An 18,434-nucleotide genomic window follows, 5' to 3' on the forward strand; every position below is an offset into this window, starting at 1 on the left:
TTCAGTTTCTTTGTAGTTTACTTTTTACCTTTTCTACTTTATTCCAAATTACTCTTTGTATTTAATTTTTCTCCATGTTTGTTTGATTTATCAGCTTCTGCTTTCATTCCATATTTCTGACCACATGCTCTCCACTCTCCTCTGAAGTGTGCCAGACTCTCTCTGATTATATCTCTCTCTCTGGGGAGGCGTTGTAGCAAGCCGCTGTGTATTATGGACGTGTGTGTGTGTGTGTGTGTGTGTGCGTGTGTGTGTGTGTGTGTGTGTGTGTGTGTGTGTGTGTGTGTGTGTGTGTGTGTGTGTGTGTGTGTGTGTGTGTGTGTGTGTGTGTGTGTGTGTGTGTGTGTGTGTGTGTGTGTGTGTGTGTGTGTGTGTGTGTGTGTGTGTGTGTGTGTGTGTGTGTGTGTGTGTGGTGTGTGTGTGTGTCATTAGCCCCAGTTTGTTTGGTGAATAGCAGCTGCAGGTCCCACTGGTGTTTTGTAGCCGGGCTTTGTGCAGCAGAGGAGGCGTCAGTGTGAGCGTCGTGTTGTCGTTTGTTTGAGTGATTTCACTACAAAGAGGCCAAATCCTTTCCTATTGGTGGGAAAAAATGTGTGTTAAAATACCCAACATTTTTTTAAACTCACACAAATATTTTGCAAATATAAAACGGATCTACAGATACACAAACAGATTCCACAAATAAGAAGAACATCTGAGAATACTATCATTAATTTACAAATAAACACAGGTAAATGTGTGAATATCTTTCCCTTTCCACTTTCCATGAGGCATTTGTGAATCCAGTTTGTTTTGTGGATCTCAAATCTGTGTTTGTGAATCGGCTTTTTACACACACCGTTTTTTGAGACAATCTTTGAATGAAAATCTACGCTTTTCACTCTGCCTTTGTCGGGTAATTCAACCAGTTGTTGACTTGTTGTGTTCTTGTAGTTGTGATGTCTGGATGTGCTGCTTTCTGTTTTCTGTTCTTTGGGAAACGTTTCCTTAATTTGCCTTTTGAATCAGCTGGTGAGCCTTTATTCTGAAGTTACTAAACAACATATTTCGGTTTTACAATCCAGTTTTCACTCAGTTTGAGTTATTTCCCTTATATCCTAGAGTTTTGGGGAACGTAATAAATGGGGTACTTCCCAGGATGAGAAACAAGAAAGAAATTGTATTTGTTGTCTTTTAAACGTTGAGATTGTCTGCACATACAGTAACAAACACATTTTATATTATATCTTATGTGCAAATGATCAGAAAACTAAATATATTGATAGATTAGAAGAAGAACCATTTTCCCTTTTGTTTTCATCTTTATTCAAATGACTGATGATTGATAAGAAATGATGTCAATGTTCTTTGATCGTTGACGTCATATGCAAATATCTATATATAATGTGTGTGTGTGTGTGTGTGTGTGTGTGTGGTGTGTGTGTGTGTGTGTGTGTGTGTGTGTGTGTGTGTGTGTGTGTGTGTGTGTGTGTGTGTGTGTGTGTGTGTGTGTGTGTGTGTGTGTGTGTGTGTGTGTGTGTGTGTGTGTGTGTGTGTGTGTGTGTGTGTGTGTGTGTGTGTGTGTGTGTGTTTCATGTGATGAGATTAGATTAGAGTGACTCACGCTGTCCGGACCTCAGTGAGTGTGTCATCACTTCACAGCGCTGACACACTTCCTCCATCATGACACACTTTTCATTTTTACTAATTGGAATAATTAGTGGAGAATGCATTAGCATACAAGTGTATTAGTGTGTGTGTGTGTGTGTGTGTGTGTGTGTGTGTGTGTGTGTGTGTGTGTGTGTGTGTGTGTGTGTGTGTGTGTGTGTGTGTGTGTGTGTGTGTGTGTGTGTGTGTGTGTGTGTGTGTGTGTGTGTGTGTGTGTGTGTGTGTGTGTGTGTGTGTGTGTGTGTGTGTGTGTGTTCAGTAATTTGACCTACTTAAGTGATTCCATAAACATAAAAAGGGGAAAAGGGGAGTCTTATGTCAAAATAATAAAGTTTAATTATATAGTTATTTATGTATAAGGCTGCCACTTATTTTCTTGATTAATTTAATCATAGTATTCTACCTTAGGATTCGTCTGCTCTAGGGTTTCCAGTTTCCACATTGTCTTATTTTGTGTTACCTCTGTTTAGAGCTTAATTGCTTTTACTTGCATAGCGTCACCCGTTTTATCAACCTTTACTTGCCTAAAGAACTGTTTTAAGCGTTTCATTAACTGTTAATACACTTTATCAGAGATTTGCTTGTTAGATATAGCAACGTCAATGTAAACTAGTTGAATATATAGTTAGTTAGCTTCTTAAATTGTTAACTAACATTAATTAGTTTGCTTGTTAGTTATGTAGCTAACGTAAGCTTGCTAACTAGTTGAATATACATCTAGTTTGCTTGTTAAATAGTAAGCTAACATTCAAGAGTTTGCTTGTCAGTTATGTAGCTAACGTACCCTTGCTAACTAGTTGGATATAAAGCTAGTTAGCTAACATTCAGTAGTTTGCTTGTTAGTTATGTAGCTAACGTACGCTTGCTAACTAGTTGGATATAAAGCTAGTTAGCTTGTTAAATAGTAAGCTAACATTCAGTAGTTTGCTTCTTAGTTACAGTATGTAGCTAATATTGCTTGCTAACTAGTTGGATATATAGCTAGTGAGCTTGTTAAATAGTTAGCTAACATTCAGTAGTTTGCTTGTTAGTTATGTAGCTAATGTAAGCTTGCTAATTAGTTGGATATATAGCTAGTTAGCTTGTTAAATAGTTAGCTAACGTTCACTAGTTCGCTAGATAGCTAGTTTGATAGATGGATATCTAACGTCTGGTAGCCAGTATGTTAGCTAGTTAGCTTATAAGATAGATAGCTAACATTAGCTTGCTAAGTAGCACACTGACCGGATAATTGAGTTTGGTCCAAAAATTGCGTTTACTTTAATGAAAAACAAGAAAAAAAACATGGAAATCTCAAATTTAAAAAGCTAGAGCTAGGTAGGCTATTGGTTGGCATTTTTGCTGAAAAGTGACTTAAATATCAAAACAGACGCTTTTAAATATCCTCTTCATGACCTTTTTCGTGTGCATCTTAAGGACAAGCAATATCTGTGTGCGAATGAATTCATGTTCTTCATGTATATTAATATGTTTTTACCCTGACCTAAAAAAATAATGTCCAAGAATATTAATTCCACAAATTGCTTGTTTCTTTCCAATCCACAATCCTCCCATCATTGCATCTCCGTCCCAACATGTAAACATGGGGGTTGTTTGTTTTTTTCTTCTTCTATTATTTTGTGTTGTTGTTGTTGCCCCCGCTCATAATATTACTAGATTTACTGTCTTGTCAGGCTGAAGCCGGATTTATGGAGCCTCTACATGCATATGAGGATTAAAACAGTGGTTCTTGGGAAGCATGAGAGCATTACAGCGAGGTTTTTAAGGATTACACCTCCATCCTGCTTTTCTTGAAAGAAGCCCAGAGGGGGCAGAGGGGCCGGGAATAAAACAAAGAATTAAGAGAGGGGGGGGAGGTTAGGATTCACCATTATCACGACATAATGCTAACATACAACTAATATCAGAGGTGGAAGAAGAACTCTGTTGTGTTTTTCTTTAAAGGGGCCCCTATAGTGTCTCTACTGGGACATGTCTCCATGCTTTAATGTTCAAAAAGCTCTTTAGTTTTCTCATACTGCCTGTGCTGCAGCACCTCTTTTCACCCTCTGTCTGAAACCAGAGCCCAGTCTAATCTGATTGGTTAGCTGGCCGGCTCTGTTGTGATTGGTCAACCGCTTAGAGATGTCCCGCCCCTTAGACTATCACTTACAATGTGTCGGAGCGATTACTTCCATTTAGAAGCTAATTTATTTGTGGAAAAAAATTGTATTGACTATTTGTGGACTATGAATATATTTGACGGCCCTAATTACTGTTCCTAAATCTAAAAAGTAGTAGAGCAAAAATATGAAGTACCATAACATGAGTATAGTCAGGTAAAGTAAAACAACTTTCAATTCATACTCAAGTCAATATACATCATTCCAATTATGATCAAAAGTCAGTCAACTTTATTATCAATTTCTGTGTGTGTGGTATAAACAGGGAGACCATACTGCTGTTTGTCACTGTCCCCAAGACTACAAATATTTACAAATATGTATATACTTTATACATACATACACAAAATTAAAAAGGGACAATAATAAATATAGAAAAATGTGACATGACACGGTTGTAAGTCTGGTAGACCAAAACGGATTAATGAACTACAAAAAAGGAATGCTTTATGGATCAATTACTGTCCTAATAATGTCCAATTCTTATAGAAAATGTCCACTCAGTGACAGTAGAAAACAGGCTGTGTTGTCTCTCATCGAGTATTACTGAGGGTCTTCCTCCCCCCTCATAGAGTATTACTGAGGGTCTTCCTCCCTCCCTCTCCACCACGAGAGGTTTCTCAAGTGCTCCTGATACTAATCGGATCAGGGTGACATATTGCTGGGTGAAGGGGATTGTCATGGTCCAACTGGGGCGGGGGGGCAGGAGTGTGTGTGTGTGTGTGTTTGTCTTTGTGTGTGTGTGTGTGTTTTCTCAAGATGGATGAAATGTAGAGGGTTTACAGATTACAGACAGTGTTCCAATATAGACTCTTACGTATGTTATATAATAATTTAAAGGTCTATTTAATTTTATATTTGAATTGGATATTATAACGTCTTGTTTCCAGGAGGGGTTTTCTATTTGTTGTTTAAGTGATGGCAGTGTTTATTTATAGCACATTTTAACACCAAGGCAGTTCAAAACCAAGATTCAAATCAATCAAGACAAAAGAACAACATTGTAAAATCACATTTAAATACCACAATTATCCTTAAAGAGCAGAGTAAAGGGGATTTGGGATGAGAGTGGATGAGGCTTATAGTAAACAAGTAAAAAACTATCATTTGTAAACACTTTTTGCCCTTTGAAACACTTATTATGATCAAAATAGAAACATAGAAGTAAAAAGTGACAAACATGCTGCTTTTTATGTGACAAGTTATTTGATTCAGTAAAAGGCAACGGCAATCTTCTTAACAAATGTAGAAACTGTTTTGTAGAGACTGTTTGCTGTTGTACTTTTCTACTTTAACACTCCTAAATGAAGTGTATATTCTCCCATAGTCACCTGAAAGTGTACGCTGTCACTTCAACCGTCTTTCTTTCATCATCTGTCACAGTTTTTGACACATAATTCATCTTAAAATCAGTGATAATATTTGGCATATTGATTGACATTGTGCTCCATCCACGATCAAATCCAAAGAGTTCAACAGAAGAAATCCGTGTTGTTGAAACAGAGCGACTCATGAATACTGTTGCTGTGGTGACGCTGCAGTAAACCCTTTAAGTGAGGAAACACCTGCGTTTCTCTCCTGGTTAAATTCATACGGCTCTTAATGAGCTTTACTGAGCGCTCGCCATCCGGACCTCAGATCCAGACATAAACCAATTATATCTCTCTCCAGCAGCAACAGAGGCCTTTGTCTGAGCCTCAAACACATCCTTTAGTGTGTGTGCACATCTCCGTGAAGTCTACTGAGATATATTCAGTCGATTAGTGTCTCTACTGGGACATGTCTCCATGCTTTATGTCTCTTTTTTAGTGTCTCTACTTTAAAGAGTCCTCTCCTGCTGATGTTCAAGTGTATATCAGTATGTAGTGTCTCTACTTTAAAGAGTCCTCTCCTGCTGATGTTCAGGTGTATATCAGTATGTAGTGTCTCTACTTTAAAGAGTCCTCTCCTGTTGATGTTCAGGTGTATATCAGTATGTAGTGTCTCTACTTTAAAGAGTCCTCCTGCTGATGTTCAGGTGTATATCAGTATGTAGTGTCTCTACTTTAAAGAGTCCTCTCCTGCTGATGTTCAGGTGTATATCAGTATGTAGTGTCTCTACTTTAAAGAGTCCTCTCCTGCTGATGTTCAGGTGTATATCAGTATGTAGTGTCTCTACTTTAAAGAGTCCTCTCCTGTTGATGTTCAGGTGTATATCAGTATGTAGTGTCTCTACTTTAAAGAGTCCTCTCCTGCTGATGTTCAGGTGTATATCAGTATGTAGTGTCTCTACTTTAAAGAGTCCTCTCCTGCTGATGTTCAGGTGTATATCAGTATGTAGTGTCTCTACTTTAAAGAGTCCTCTCCTGTTGATGTTCAGGTGTATATCAGTATGTAGTGTCTCTACTTTAAAGAGTCCTCCTGCTGATGTTCAGGTGTATATCAGTATGTAGTGTCTCTACTTTAAAGAGTCCTCTCCTGCTGATGTTCAGGTGTATATCAGTATGTAGTGTCTCTACTTTAAAGAGTCCTCTCCTGCTGATGTTCAGGTGTATATCAGTATGTAGTGTCTCTACTTTAAAGAGTCCTCTCCTGTTGATGTTCAGGTGTATATCAGTATGTAGTGTCTCTACTTTAAAGAGTCCTCCTGCTGATGTTCAGGTGTATATCAGTATGTAGTGTCTCTACTTTAAAGAGTCCTCTCCTGCTGATGTCCAGGTGTATATCAGTATGTAGTGTCTCTACTTTAAAGAGTCCTCTCCTGCTGATGTTCAGGTGTATATCAGTATGTAGTGTCTCTACTTTAAAGAGTTCTCTCTAAAAGATAAAAGTTGCTCCATGGAGTTAAGGAGCAGGACTCCGTTGGCCTCGGGGACAAAGGTTAAGCACATCAGTGAGTCTGGTTAAGTGGTCGGTGTAACACACAGAGCCTGTTAGAGGGTGATGAACAGACGTGTGTGTGTGTGTGTGTGTGTGTGTGTGTGTGTGTGTGTGTGTGTGTGTGTGTGTGTGTGTGTGTGTGTGTGTGTGTGTGTGTGTGTGTGTGTGTGTGTGTGTGTGTGTGTGTGTGTGTGTGTGTGTGTGTGTGTGTGTGTGTGTGTGTGTGTGTGTGTGTGTGTGTGTGTGTGTGTGTGTGTGTGTGTGTGTGTGTGTGTGTCATCACATGTTGGATGACGTGAACTCTCTGCCGTCTGCTCTCTTTTTTTTGTAATTCTCAGATTCACTTTATAGAAACCTTTAACCCCCATGCACTTAGACTCTGACTTAAAAAGAAATAGTAGGAGTTATGCTTTACCTTGCTCTGTTGTTTGAAGGGTGTAAAACAAAGGCAATCCTCATAAAATGACCTGCTAAATATTGTTAAAATTAAATAAATAAACACAACAAAAGTACGTTTACTTGTGTCCTAGTTGAGTTCAAGTATAATCTAGGTGTTACATGTTCTAATGTTTCAATCAGACTGAGTGATTAATCCACAGATCACTAATGAAATGATCGTTCCAGTATCTGCAGACGTAAACAGAAGTAACCATGGACGCCGTGTGTTTGCCCGTCTGTATTTCTGAGAAACGCCACCATTATCATCATTATCATAAACGGCTGCACAGACAGGCTTACAGTAAGAATAGGAGGCACATTAACCCAATGCATTAAAGCGCTTTACTCCTCAGACATCAGCTGTTTCTATTGTGTGTGAAGACAGTGTGTGTGTGTGTGTGTGTGTGTGTCTGTCTGTCTTCACTCTGTCAACACTGGATTTCCTCAGCGTGGTGTTTCCTTTCCGTTGTGGTTGTTTCCATGGTGGTGCAGCTCTGACAGGATGTAAACACACATCAGGAGGAGAGAGACTCTGGCTAAGTGGTTGTTAGTGGCTTAAGGAAAGTGATCTTAATGAAGGCTGAGGCTTAGTGCGGCTGCTGTCACATTTACACAGTTTCTCTACCGGGAAAACACTCAAACCACAGCTTCTGTGTGCAGTTAGCTCGAGGCTACGCTAACATGTACACACATACTTTACTCAAGTAGAAGTACAGATACTCGTGTTTAAAAATACTATGGTAAAAGTAGAAGTACTGACTAAACTTCTTTACTCAAGTCAAAGTAAAGAGGGCTTTGAAATGTACTTCAGTAAAAAGTACCCATAACTAGCAGCTGTTTTAAAGAGTACCTGACCTCCCTTTATATTAATAGAACAATAATGTCATTGTTAGCTAATGAATGTTTCCATGCTGAACAACGGCAACATGACAACGTTTTCATTGGTCCCTCTTCTTTAGAGAAGACCAGGAAATGATGGATACACGGATCGTGTTCAAATCAATAGGCACGCAATGACTCTAAATAATAATGATCACGCCACCAAACACACATTCAAACTAAAGGAACCAGCCTGTTTGGGAAATGTGAGAAGTAGAAAGTACAGGTATTTGGGTTCAACAAGTAAGAAGTAGAAAGTACAGGTATTTGTGTTCAAAATGTAAGAAGTAGAAAGTACAGGTATTTGTGTTCAACATGTAAGAAGTAGAAAGTACAGGTATTTGTGTTCAACATGTAAGAAGTAGAAAGTACAGGTATTTGTGTTCAACATGTAAGAAGTAGAAAGTACAGGTATTTGGGTTCAACATGTAAGAAGTAGAAAGTACAGGTATCTGTGTTCAACATGTAAGAAGTAGAAAGTACAGGTATTTGGGTTCAACATGTAAGAAGTAGAAAGTACAGGTATCTGTGTTCAAAATGTAAGAAGTAGAAAGTACAGGTATTTGTGTTCAACATGTTAGAAGTAGAAAGTACAGGTATTTGTGTTCAACATGTAAGAAGTAGAAAGTACAGGTATTTGTGTTCAACATGTAAGAAGTAGAAAGTACAGGTATTTGTGTTCAAAATGTAAGAAGTAGAAAGTACAGGTATTTGTGTTCAACATGTTAGAAGTAGAAAGTACAGGTATTTGTGTTCAACATGTAAGAAGTAGAAAGTACAGGTATTTGTGTTCAACATGTAAGAAGTAGAAAGTACAGGTATTTGTGTTCAACATGTAAGAAGTAGAAAGTACAGGTATTTGTGTTCAAAATGTAAGAAGTAGAAAGTACAGGTATTTGTGTTCAAAATGTAAGAAGTCAAAGTAAAAAGTTGTCAGGAAAATAAGTAGTGGAGTAAAGTACTGATACCAGAAACATGTACTTAAAGGTAGGGTAGGTAATTTTGGAGAAACCGGCTCGAGTGCGCTAGAATTTGAAAATACACAACCGGAGAAAATCTGCCACTTCCTTACAGAGCCCCTCCTCCAACACACACGAACGCGCACATGACCAATGAGGGCACGAGATAAGTCTGTGCACAGATGGAAGGCTGACAGGCAGGTAGGCCATCCAGTTATTTTAGCCGGGCCGGCTCAGATGATTGGTCGTACTTTTTACAGTACTACGGCTTCCACAGATGACATTTCTTTATGGATTTGTTGTCAAAGCACTTCAGATATTCATTGCTATCGGGATGTTAAGAGCATTCCATGGAATATAACAAAAAGTGTATCTCGAGCCGGTTTCTCAAACTTACCTACCCCACCTTTAAGTACAGAAACAAAGTATTTGTACTTCCTACCTCTGCGTGTGCATGATAACAACTTCATGTGTCATTAACAAGTCATAACGATAAGATATACTTATGAATGTAAAATATACAATGTTGAGAAAAGTCCAGTTATTCCAAGTGATTGTTTTGTACATTCAGAGAGTTCAACCCACATTTTCAGCATTAAAAATAGTGTGTGTATCGTCACTGTGTTTCAATCCACTACAAAATGCAATGGGTTTAAGGGTTTGTGTATATTTGGACAATTGTTTGAGGATAAGACAATATCTAGTCTCATATCATTCGCTTCATTCCTTCTTGCATCTCATCTGCTTCTAAATTGCCACTTATTTCATTGTAATTTCTTAAATGTACCTCCTGTTTTCATTGTTCTCTGTTGTTCTGCAGTTCTTTCCGGGCCGTCTGGTGGTGATGAACCTCCTGAAGTCTGTGAACACTCGACTGCAGAACCACACTGAAAACGAGATTTCCTACGAGACCTTCAGAGAGTGGCTGGATAACAAAGATCAGGTGAGTCAACACTGGGATGTTTAGATAAATATACAATCGAGTGGTGCGGTAATGTGACTTAAAACAGGAAATGAATGACCAATGAGGCAGTGGACTTGTTATTGTTTTGAAGTCAAAAGTTGAAGTATTCCTGGCACTTTTGTAATCTGTCTTGTACAGTAGTTGTTGGCGTCTATAGGATTCAGAATCGGTCTGGGCAGCAACTAGTAATACATTGTCACCAACAGTCGTGTGTGTGTGTGTGTGTGTGTGTGTGTGTGTGTGTGTGTGTGTGTGTGTGTGTGTGTGTGTGTGTGTGTGTGTGTGTGTGTGTGTGTGTGTGTGTGTGTGTGTGTGTGTGTGTGTGTGTGTGTGTGTGTGTGTGTGTGTGTGTGTGTGTGTGTGTGTGTGTGTGTGTGTGTGTGTGTTGTCTTTGGACCACAGCCTGCATGCCTCTAGTCCCCCCCCCCCCACTGCAAATTGAAAGAGTCACTTACTTACATCATTAGCTTTTAGCAGGCAAATCAATGGATCAATGGGAAGGTATGAATAGACTTCGGCCTCAGAGGAAATGAACTCTCACACACACACACACACACACACACACACACACACACACACACACACACACACACACACACACACACACACACACACACCAAATCTTTACTATTGACATGTGAGTAACCCTGTCAATCACAGCGGCGGTGGCGATGCAGTGCGGCGAGAGAAACGACTTTATGTCAGAGAAAATATGTTATTGGATTCAACTGTGGCTGCTGGATAGAGATCTGGATAGCTTGGTTCATTAGCGGAGCGCTGAGCCATTAACCTGACATCGACTTGTTATTGATCAGGAAAACTAGGAGCCGATTTCATTAAGTTGAACAGGTTGAGAGAGGATGTACTTCCAGAGGCTCATTTAAAGGAGAAAGCTGCCCCGGCGTTTTTATAATTGTCAACAAATTGCACGAAAAGGCCAAAAGGGTTAATGTGTTCACGTCTCTGTTAATACTTTCCAACTTCCCAACGCTGTCTGTGGGAATAAAGAGGTACTAAAAGTGGGCTGTATACAGAGTTAAGGGAGTAATGGATACAATAGAAGGTAACTGTATTCCCTTACAGTTACATACAAAGTAATCAGATTACTGTTACTTGTCTAAAAATGTAGATTTCTAGCAGCATTACAATGTTAGTAAAAACCTAAAAAGAGCATACAGTGTTTGTAGTAAAAGGATCAGCTGTTCTCTCTTCTCTGTGAGCTGTGCTGTTCTGTGGGATAATACTGAATCTATTCTTCTACTGCCTGAATCTGCTTTGTGGTTTTCACTTTCTTTGCTTCATCTGTTCTGTTTTAATTCAGCAGGTGAACCTACATGTTCATAAAGTAGTGTGTGTGTGTGCTTAACTGTGTGTGTTAAACTAAAACGGAGCATTTTCTATCAGCTCAGATTTTATTCCTGCTTTTTTAAACTGTAGTCTGTGCTCATGGGTTTCAGTGTAGGTGTATCATCAAATCAAATCAAAGTTTATTTATAAAGCACATTTAAAAGCGATTTTTGGTCGGGCCAAAGTGCTGTACATGTAATAAATACTACAATCATAAAAACACATTACTACAATCACAATAAAAGACAATAAATTACAACAGATATATAAATTTAAAAAACACAGGGTTAAAGTCAGGAGTCGCGCTCCGCTCTAACTAGAAGGCCAGAGAGAAGAAGTGTGTCTTAAGAGTAGATTTAAAAACCCCTAGGGTCTGGGCCGACCTCACATGGAGGGGCAGAGTGTTCCAGAGCCTAGGGCCAGCTGCTGCGAAGGCTCGGTGCCCTCGGGTTTTGAGCCTGGTCTTGGGCACTACCAGCAGCAGCTGGTCAGCAGACCTTAAAGCTCTGGCTGGGGTGTAGCGCTGGAGGAGTTCAGCTATATAGGCCGGAGCCAGCCCATTTAGGGCTTTAAAAACAAATAAAAGGATTTTAAAATCAATTCTGAACCGAACTGGAAGCCAGTGCAGTGAGGCCAGAATTGGGGTGATGTGGTCACGCTTTTTGTGGCCAGTAAGAAGACGTGCAGCAGCGTTTTGGACTAGCTGCAGGCGTTTAATTGACGCCTGGTCCATACCCACGTACAGAGCGTTGCAGTAATCCAACCTCGAGGTAATAAAGGCGTTAATAACCCTTTCCAGGTGTATAGGCTGAATATGCTTCATGAAAGACAGGTTTTCCCATAAATAAAATCATTTCTGATCCTTTTATTTATTGGCATTGCGTTTGATATTGAGGTAATCCAACAGTAACAGAAAGTAATCAGGTTACATTACTTTCATATTGGGATTACACTGAGACACAGACCATTTAAACCTAGGGTATAATAGGGCCCCTTTAACAGCTTCTTCCCATGTTTCATCCTTTCACTAAGTTTCATGAACCGGTAGTTTTCCTGTAATCCTGCAGACAAACAAAGAAACTAAACGTGAGAGCAGACCCTCCCCAGCTCCTCTTTGGTGACTCAGACAATAGGAATCAACTCGCTGCTCTTTTCTTGGGAGTTGTTGACAATCAGACAAATACAGAATAGCTCCACACTGATCCGTTAAGCTTTGTCTTTGTGTCCCTCTTCCCCTCCGTCACTAATGTGTGTGTGTGTGTGTGTGTGTGTGTGTGTGTGTGTGTGTGTGTGTGTGTGTGTGTGTGTGTGTGTGTGTGTGTGTGTGTGTGTGTGTGTGTGTGTGTGTGTGTGTGTGTGTGTGTGTGTGTGTGTGTGTGTGTGTGTGTGTGTGTGTGTGTGTGTGTGTGTGTGTGTGTTTTCCTCAGTCTTTAGACACTGCTCTGCCTGAAGGTGAGAGGTGGGTGGGCTGCCAGGGGTCTGTTCCCTACCTGAGACGCTATCCCTGTGGGATCTGGACCCTGTTCCACGTCCTCACCGTCCAGGCCAAGAACACAGGAGGCACAGGTAGATACACACACACACAAACACACACACAAACAGATACTAAAATAAATAAATAATAATAAATAAAAAATACAATTAGATTTTTTATTTATTTAAAAGGCCGTTAAAAGGTGGACGAGGCTTTGTAAACAAATTAGCTCAGGATTCTTTGCTACTTTTCTTTCAAACTGACCTTATTTACACATCACACACACACACACACACACACACACACACACACACACACACACACACACACACATCATGAGGATGTTTTTACCATAATTATTTTTCACTTTTTTTTCCCGCTTGTTTTGTCATTTTGTCACAGCTCAAATTGAGCCTAATTGTGACTGTGTGAAAAGGGATTATGTTAGATTAGGGGAATGTGAGTGGTTAATAAAACAGGCAGAAGACCGGAGGCAGGGACGTTAATCTCCCCTCAACACACACACACACACACACACACGCACACGCACATACACACACACACACACACACACACACACACACACACACACACACAGAGGTTAATCCCGAGGTTTACGGACCGTCATGTGACCTGCAGATGGACCGGCCAAAAAAGGGGCGTCCATCTGGCCCCCCACAGACCACCAGCTTAATGTGCAAATACACACAAACTGTACATAAATGACCATACACATAAAGCATTCATTCATATACACATGCTGCACACATTATTAACGGTGTGAACACACTTTTAACACATCCATATTACCGCAAAGAGCACACACACACTCCCACTTTGAGCTCGGTTCATGTGAAGGTCCTTGTTAGAAAGATCTCCCTGGTCCCCGGCTTGATCTTCAATCTCAGGATCCATGTATCTGTGATCCTCTCCAGAATGGAAGTAGTCATCACATACAGAGCATCAACTAGTTCCTGAACAGTGTCCTTCACATGCTGATATCCAAGAGAGGGAGTTACACAGTCACAAGATGGAGGAATAGAAAGCAGTATTCAATGTTTACTTCAGATTAGCTCCACGTCAGAAATGATCATGCTTGTCATATGTCTATCTCCATAGAGGCTGAATCATCATGTTAATCACATAGCTATCATATGCCTCAAACAGTCCTGATGCTCTTCTAGGTAATCATACATCCTGTCATGTACACAGCTACAGTTGGGATACCTTTGTTATCATGTCTGATATTGGAAGAGGACATTCAGGATTTTCCCTACAGTCCTGCTAAGCCACAACAAAAGCAAACGGCTCAAGGAAAATATGTTAGTGGACTGTTGCAGCCCTGAGACAACAGCATGGCCACCATTCACACACAGGGTTAACTGAGTTTAATCTCCAGATTGGGTTATCCCATTGGAACAGATAATTCATCTCAATATGGGGTTAACCCAGCTCTCAGTGACTCCTGGCCCACATTACCGTGGGAATCCAGGAAGCTGCGGACCCTCAGCGGCTTTAATGAGCTTTCATGGTACAGCGCAGGTTAACAGAACACTTTAGAAACCACCAGATTTACAAGAGCAGGTGATTGTGCTTTATATAGGAGATAATGACTGGTTTCTATTTGATGAGAGGAGGTAATCCAGGAGATGAGGCATCGATGGGAACTCTTCTAATCATGTTGTTTTTTCCTCAAAAAATGTTAACTAATATTGAGTGCTGCAGGATTGAGATCATTCAGCATTTGCCCCTTCTGGTTCCCTCATCTCAAAGTAAAATGTTGCATAGGTTTTGGATAGATGCCTGAAATAAGGTCTGTGGTTAACACGAGCTGAAGAGATTTTAAAGTTTTGTTCTATGACATAAAATACGTCAGTAAATACCCCACTGGTGAATTAAAGGGTTGCTATCAAGTGTCTAAATGAGACGACTAAACGTAATCACGCCCAACATTAGCCCCATTTAGATTAGCGGTGGTGACGTGAAGTCATGTGACCGTGCTGTAGTTCCTTCATAGCCCAACATTAGCCACCTTTAGCTTAGCGGTGGTGAGGTGAAGTCATGTGACTGTGCTGTAGTTCCTTTATAGCCCAACATTAGCCACCTTTAGCTTAGCGGTGGTGACATGAAGTCATGTGACCGTGCTGTAGTTCCTTTATAGCCCAACATTAGCCGCCTTTAGCTTAGCGGTGGTGACGTGAAGTCATGTGACCATGCTGTAGTTCCTTTATAGCCCAACATTAGCCTCCTTTAGCTTAGCGGTGGTGACGTGAAGTCATGTGACCGTGCTGTAGTTCCTTTATAGCCCAACATTAGCCGCCTTTAGCTTAGCGGTGGTGACGTGAAGTCATGAGATTTTATTTCTGCGGTAATCTAAAATCCTAGGGGAAAATCCCATTCACCTTTTTGTGGAAGGAACTGGATATGCTTACTTTGGGGTTGGCCTACAAAAATATGTAGCTAATTACTGCAGCACTTTTAGTAAAGACATTAAACCAAACTCATATAAAGTAACAATATCAGGAAATAGAAGGAGTTTAAGATCTTTTTTTTTACTTTTAAAGCCACATTCTTCATTGTGACCTTATAACTGGTGCTTAACAAAATACCCTGTGATTCCCCTCCAGACCCCCAGGAGGTGCTGAGTGCGATGAGAAACTACGTGCACAGCTTCTTCGGCTGCAGGGATTGTGCCGAGCACTTTCAGACCATGGCGACGGAGAGTCTGTCGGAGGTGAACACGTTCTCAGCCGCCGTCCTGTGGCTGTGGTCCAGACACAACCGCGTCAACAACAGAGTGGCAGGTAGGAGGCACCATCAAAAACTCACCTGTTCACCATGGCCTTTGACCCCTAACCCATCACAGCCAAGCCCCCAGGAAGTGCTCCGGACTCTGAGGAAAATATTCGTAGTGGCCAAACGGCGGTACTACGATTTCCGTATCAGTCCGTGACGTCACTGGGCTGATGATTAATGGCAGATTAATCGTTGGTTAACATATTTGTGAGTTGCAGCCCCAGTTGAAAGATAAGATAGCGTGCTTCATGAAAGTTCAGTCAGACAACTCACGTGTTTCTTTAACATGTTTATTAGAAGCAGCATATAGTTGAGTTTGGCGTCTAGGCTCGGGCCTCATCACTCCACAGATATACATAGCACGATGAGTGATGATTAAATAACTAACCCCCCGAGCCTACAGGTAGAAGCTGGGGTGGAAGGTGGGGTGGTGGTGGGGCAGGCAAGCAGCAGCGACGTGGAAGTAGCTGCAGCAATAGCAGCAGCAAGCAATGCATGGAGAGAGATCTGGCAGGTTAAATAGAGCGGCATATTAAGGAGACTCTGTTTGGTTGGTTGTAGAGTGGCAAGGGGCGTTATGTATGAATGCAGCATAAGTGCTCGAGTTGACTGCCTGAACTAGCTCACAGGCTTCGCCCCATTTCAGTCAGACAACTCACGTGTTTCCTTAACATGTTTAACATCACATCCTTTCCTCTTTCCTACTTAGCAACAGAGATGGGAAGTAACTAAGTACATTTACTCAAGTACTGTACTTTTTTTGAGGTCCTTCAATCCTTCACCTTTTCATCCTTTCCTCTCTCCTCTTTTCTCCACACCTTAAGGATCTTTTATTGTCGATGTTCCGTTTCCTCTCTTGGTCAGTTGGTCTTTATAATAGGACTAAGAGGGGGTGAGGAGGGGTGAGGAGGGGTGAGGATGTAAGGATGTATCCCCAGATCAGACACCAGCTGTCCCCCCGTCTTAGTCCTCAGAGTATCATCTGCTTCTGCCTCCTGACCCCCACATCCTCCTCCTCCTCCTCACCCTGGTTCTCTCCCACACCCTCTCTGACCTCCAACGCCTCACACACTTGTTATTCATCAAACTTTTTATTCACATACCCTCAAGACGTCAAGACGTATTCCCCCAAATCCCACCCCTTCACCCCACTGTGTGATTTATTCCCTTATCTTTGATTTGCATTTGAAAGATGTGTATTGTTACAGGACATGCACAACAAAATGTAACACAGTTATAACTTTAAGAAATTACAATTAAATGTGTGTCTCTTTGAAGAGTCAATGTGGTACAAACGTAAACAATCAACAACAACAAAAGTTGAAAAGTAGGTAAAAAAATGTATATAAAAGGATAATAAAAAATAAGTATTTTTAAGAAACTAACTCAGCCCTAAGTGAACAATCCCACTGCCGATCATGAGTGAAAAACACAGAGACCTCACATGTGGCTCCTACAGAATGTAATCTCTATGGGTTTGTGACTGTTTGAAGATAATAGCCGGATGAATTGCCAATAAATATGATTGAGTTTTGCAGCCTAAATGCAAAGGTACATGAAGATGGAGTATATAATGAAAGTTGTTTTCTAAACTGTACACAAAACTAATATCTTCAGATCTTTATTTTTGCATCTGACGGTTTACTGATCATCTTTCAGAGGAATCTATGACTAGGACTTGATATCCTCTTCATCCAGTTAAATGCAGAATAATCACACACTTATTCACTTTGAGTGAAAAACAATTCATATTTCAAGAATTTCAAGGCTTTTATTGTCATGTGTTCATAGCTACAGTGTAGTTATGACAATGAACATCTGAGGTCACAGGTTCCTCCAACAGAGCAACACAATACAACTGATAATAGTGCAAGTAAATAAAATCAAATATAATATAATATAATAGAAATAGTGCAGAGTAGTCTCTATATACAGTAATTGGAATATTGATTTATATAAGTTGCAAACAGATGAATGTTATGGATGTTCTTTCAAAAGTCTCATGGCCTGTTCACATCTTTCCTTTTTGCATCTGAACAGTTTCTCCTTCATTTTCTTACTTTTCTTTGCTCTGCGTTGAAAGTTTCTCTGTTTCCTGTATCAGCTTCAGCTTCAGTGTTAAGCAGCTCCAGAGCGTTGCCCCCCCCCCCCCCCCCGTGTTGATATGGCTTGATGAGGCGCAGCGCCGTCATTAACAGCCCACTTTGTTAAATCACTGTCTTTTGTTTGTGTTGACGGCCCCCTCCTCTGACTGTTGGACAGCTTGTGTCCCGAACAGCAGGGACCCCCGAGTCCCCCGACACTCACACACATTCAGACCCTCCGCCTCCATCATCCGTCTTCCCTCGCTCTCCCTCCGACCCCCCCCGTCTCCCCCGTCTCCAGGGACTCATATCCTGCGCTTGACAAGTCGTATCACAGCCTCCTGTAGGATGGCTCCCCCAGGAATCAGCCCACACACAGACACACACACACACACACACACACACACACACACACACACACACAGACACACACACACACACACACACACACACACACAGAAACACGCACACGAACATACACACACCGAAACAAATAGAAAACTAACAGAAAACTAACTATTTTAATAAATAACTGCAGGACACACACACACACACACACACATGAACATACACACACACAAACATACACACAAACACACACACAAACACACACACACACACGAACATACACACACACAAACATACACACAAACACACACACAAACACACACACACACACACACACACAAACACACACACACACTGAAACAAACAGAAAACTAACAATTTTGATAAAACTCTGTATAAAACATCAGTAGAAAAAAAGTATATATAAGCCAGACACTGGATCTGACACACGCATACACACACACACACACACACACA

At 40.8% G+C, this 18,434-nt stretch overlaps 1 protein-coding gene across 1 annotated transcript in view; it reads left to right on the top strand.

Annotated features, from left to right (window-relative positions):
• The window catches only part of qsox1 (quiescin Q6 sulfhydryl oxidase 1), a 54,628-nt gene that overhangs the window by 20,700 nt on the left and 15,494 nt on the right, over positions 1-18,434 (top strand). Inside the window, 3 exon segments of the mRNA XM_034149680.1 lie at positions 9,765-9,887; positions 12,683-12,821; positions 15,357-15,533. Coding sequence (XP_034005571.1) covers positions 9,765-9,887; positions 12,683-12,821; positions 15,357-15,533 — 439 coding nt within the window.

The sequence above is a fragment of the Trematomus bernacchii genome, unplaced genomic scaffold (genome assembly GCF_902827165.1).
Source record: "Trematomus bernacchii unplaced genomic scaffold, fTreBer1.1, whole genome shotgun sequence".
NCBI classification, from domain to species: domain Eukaryota; kingdom Metazoa; phylum Chordata; class Actinopteri; order Perciformes; family Nototheniidae; genus Trematomus; species Trematomus bernacchii.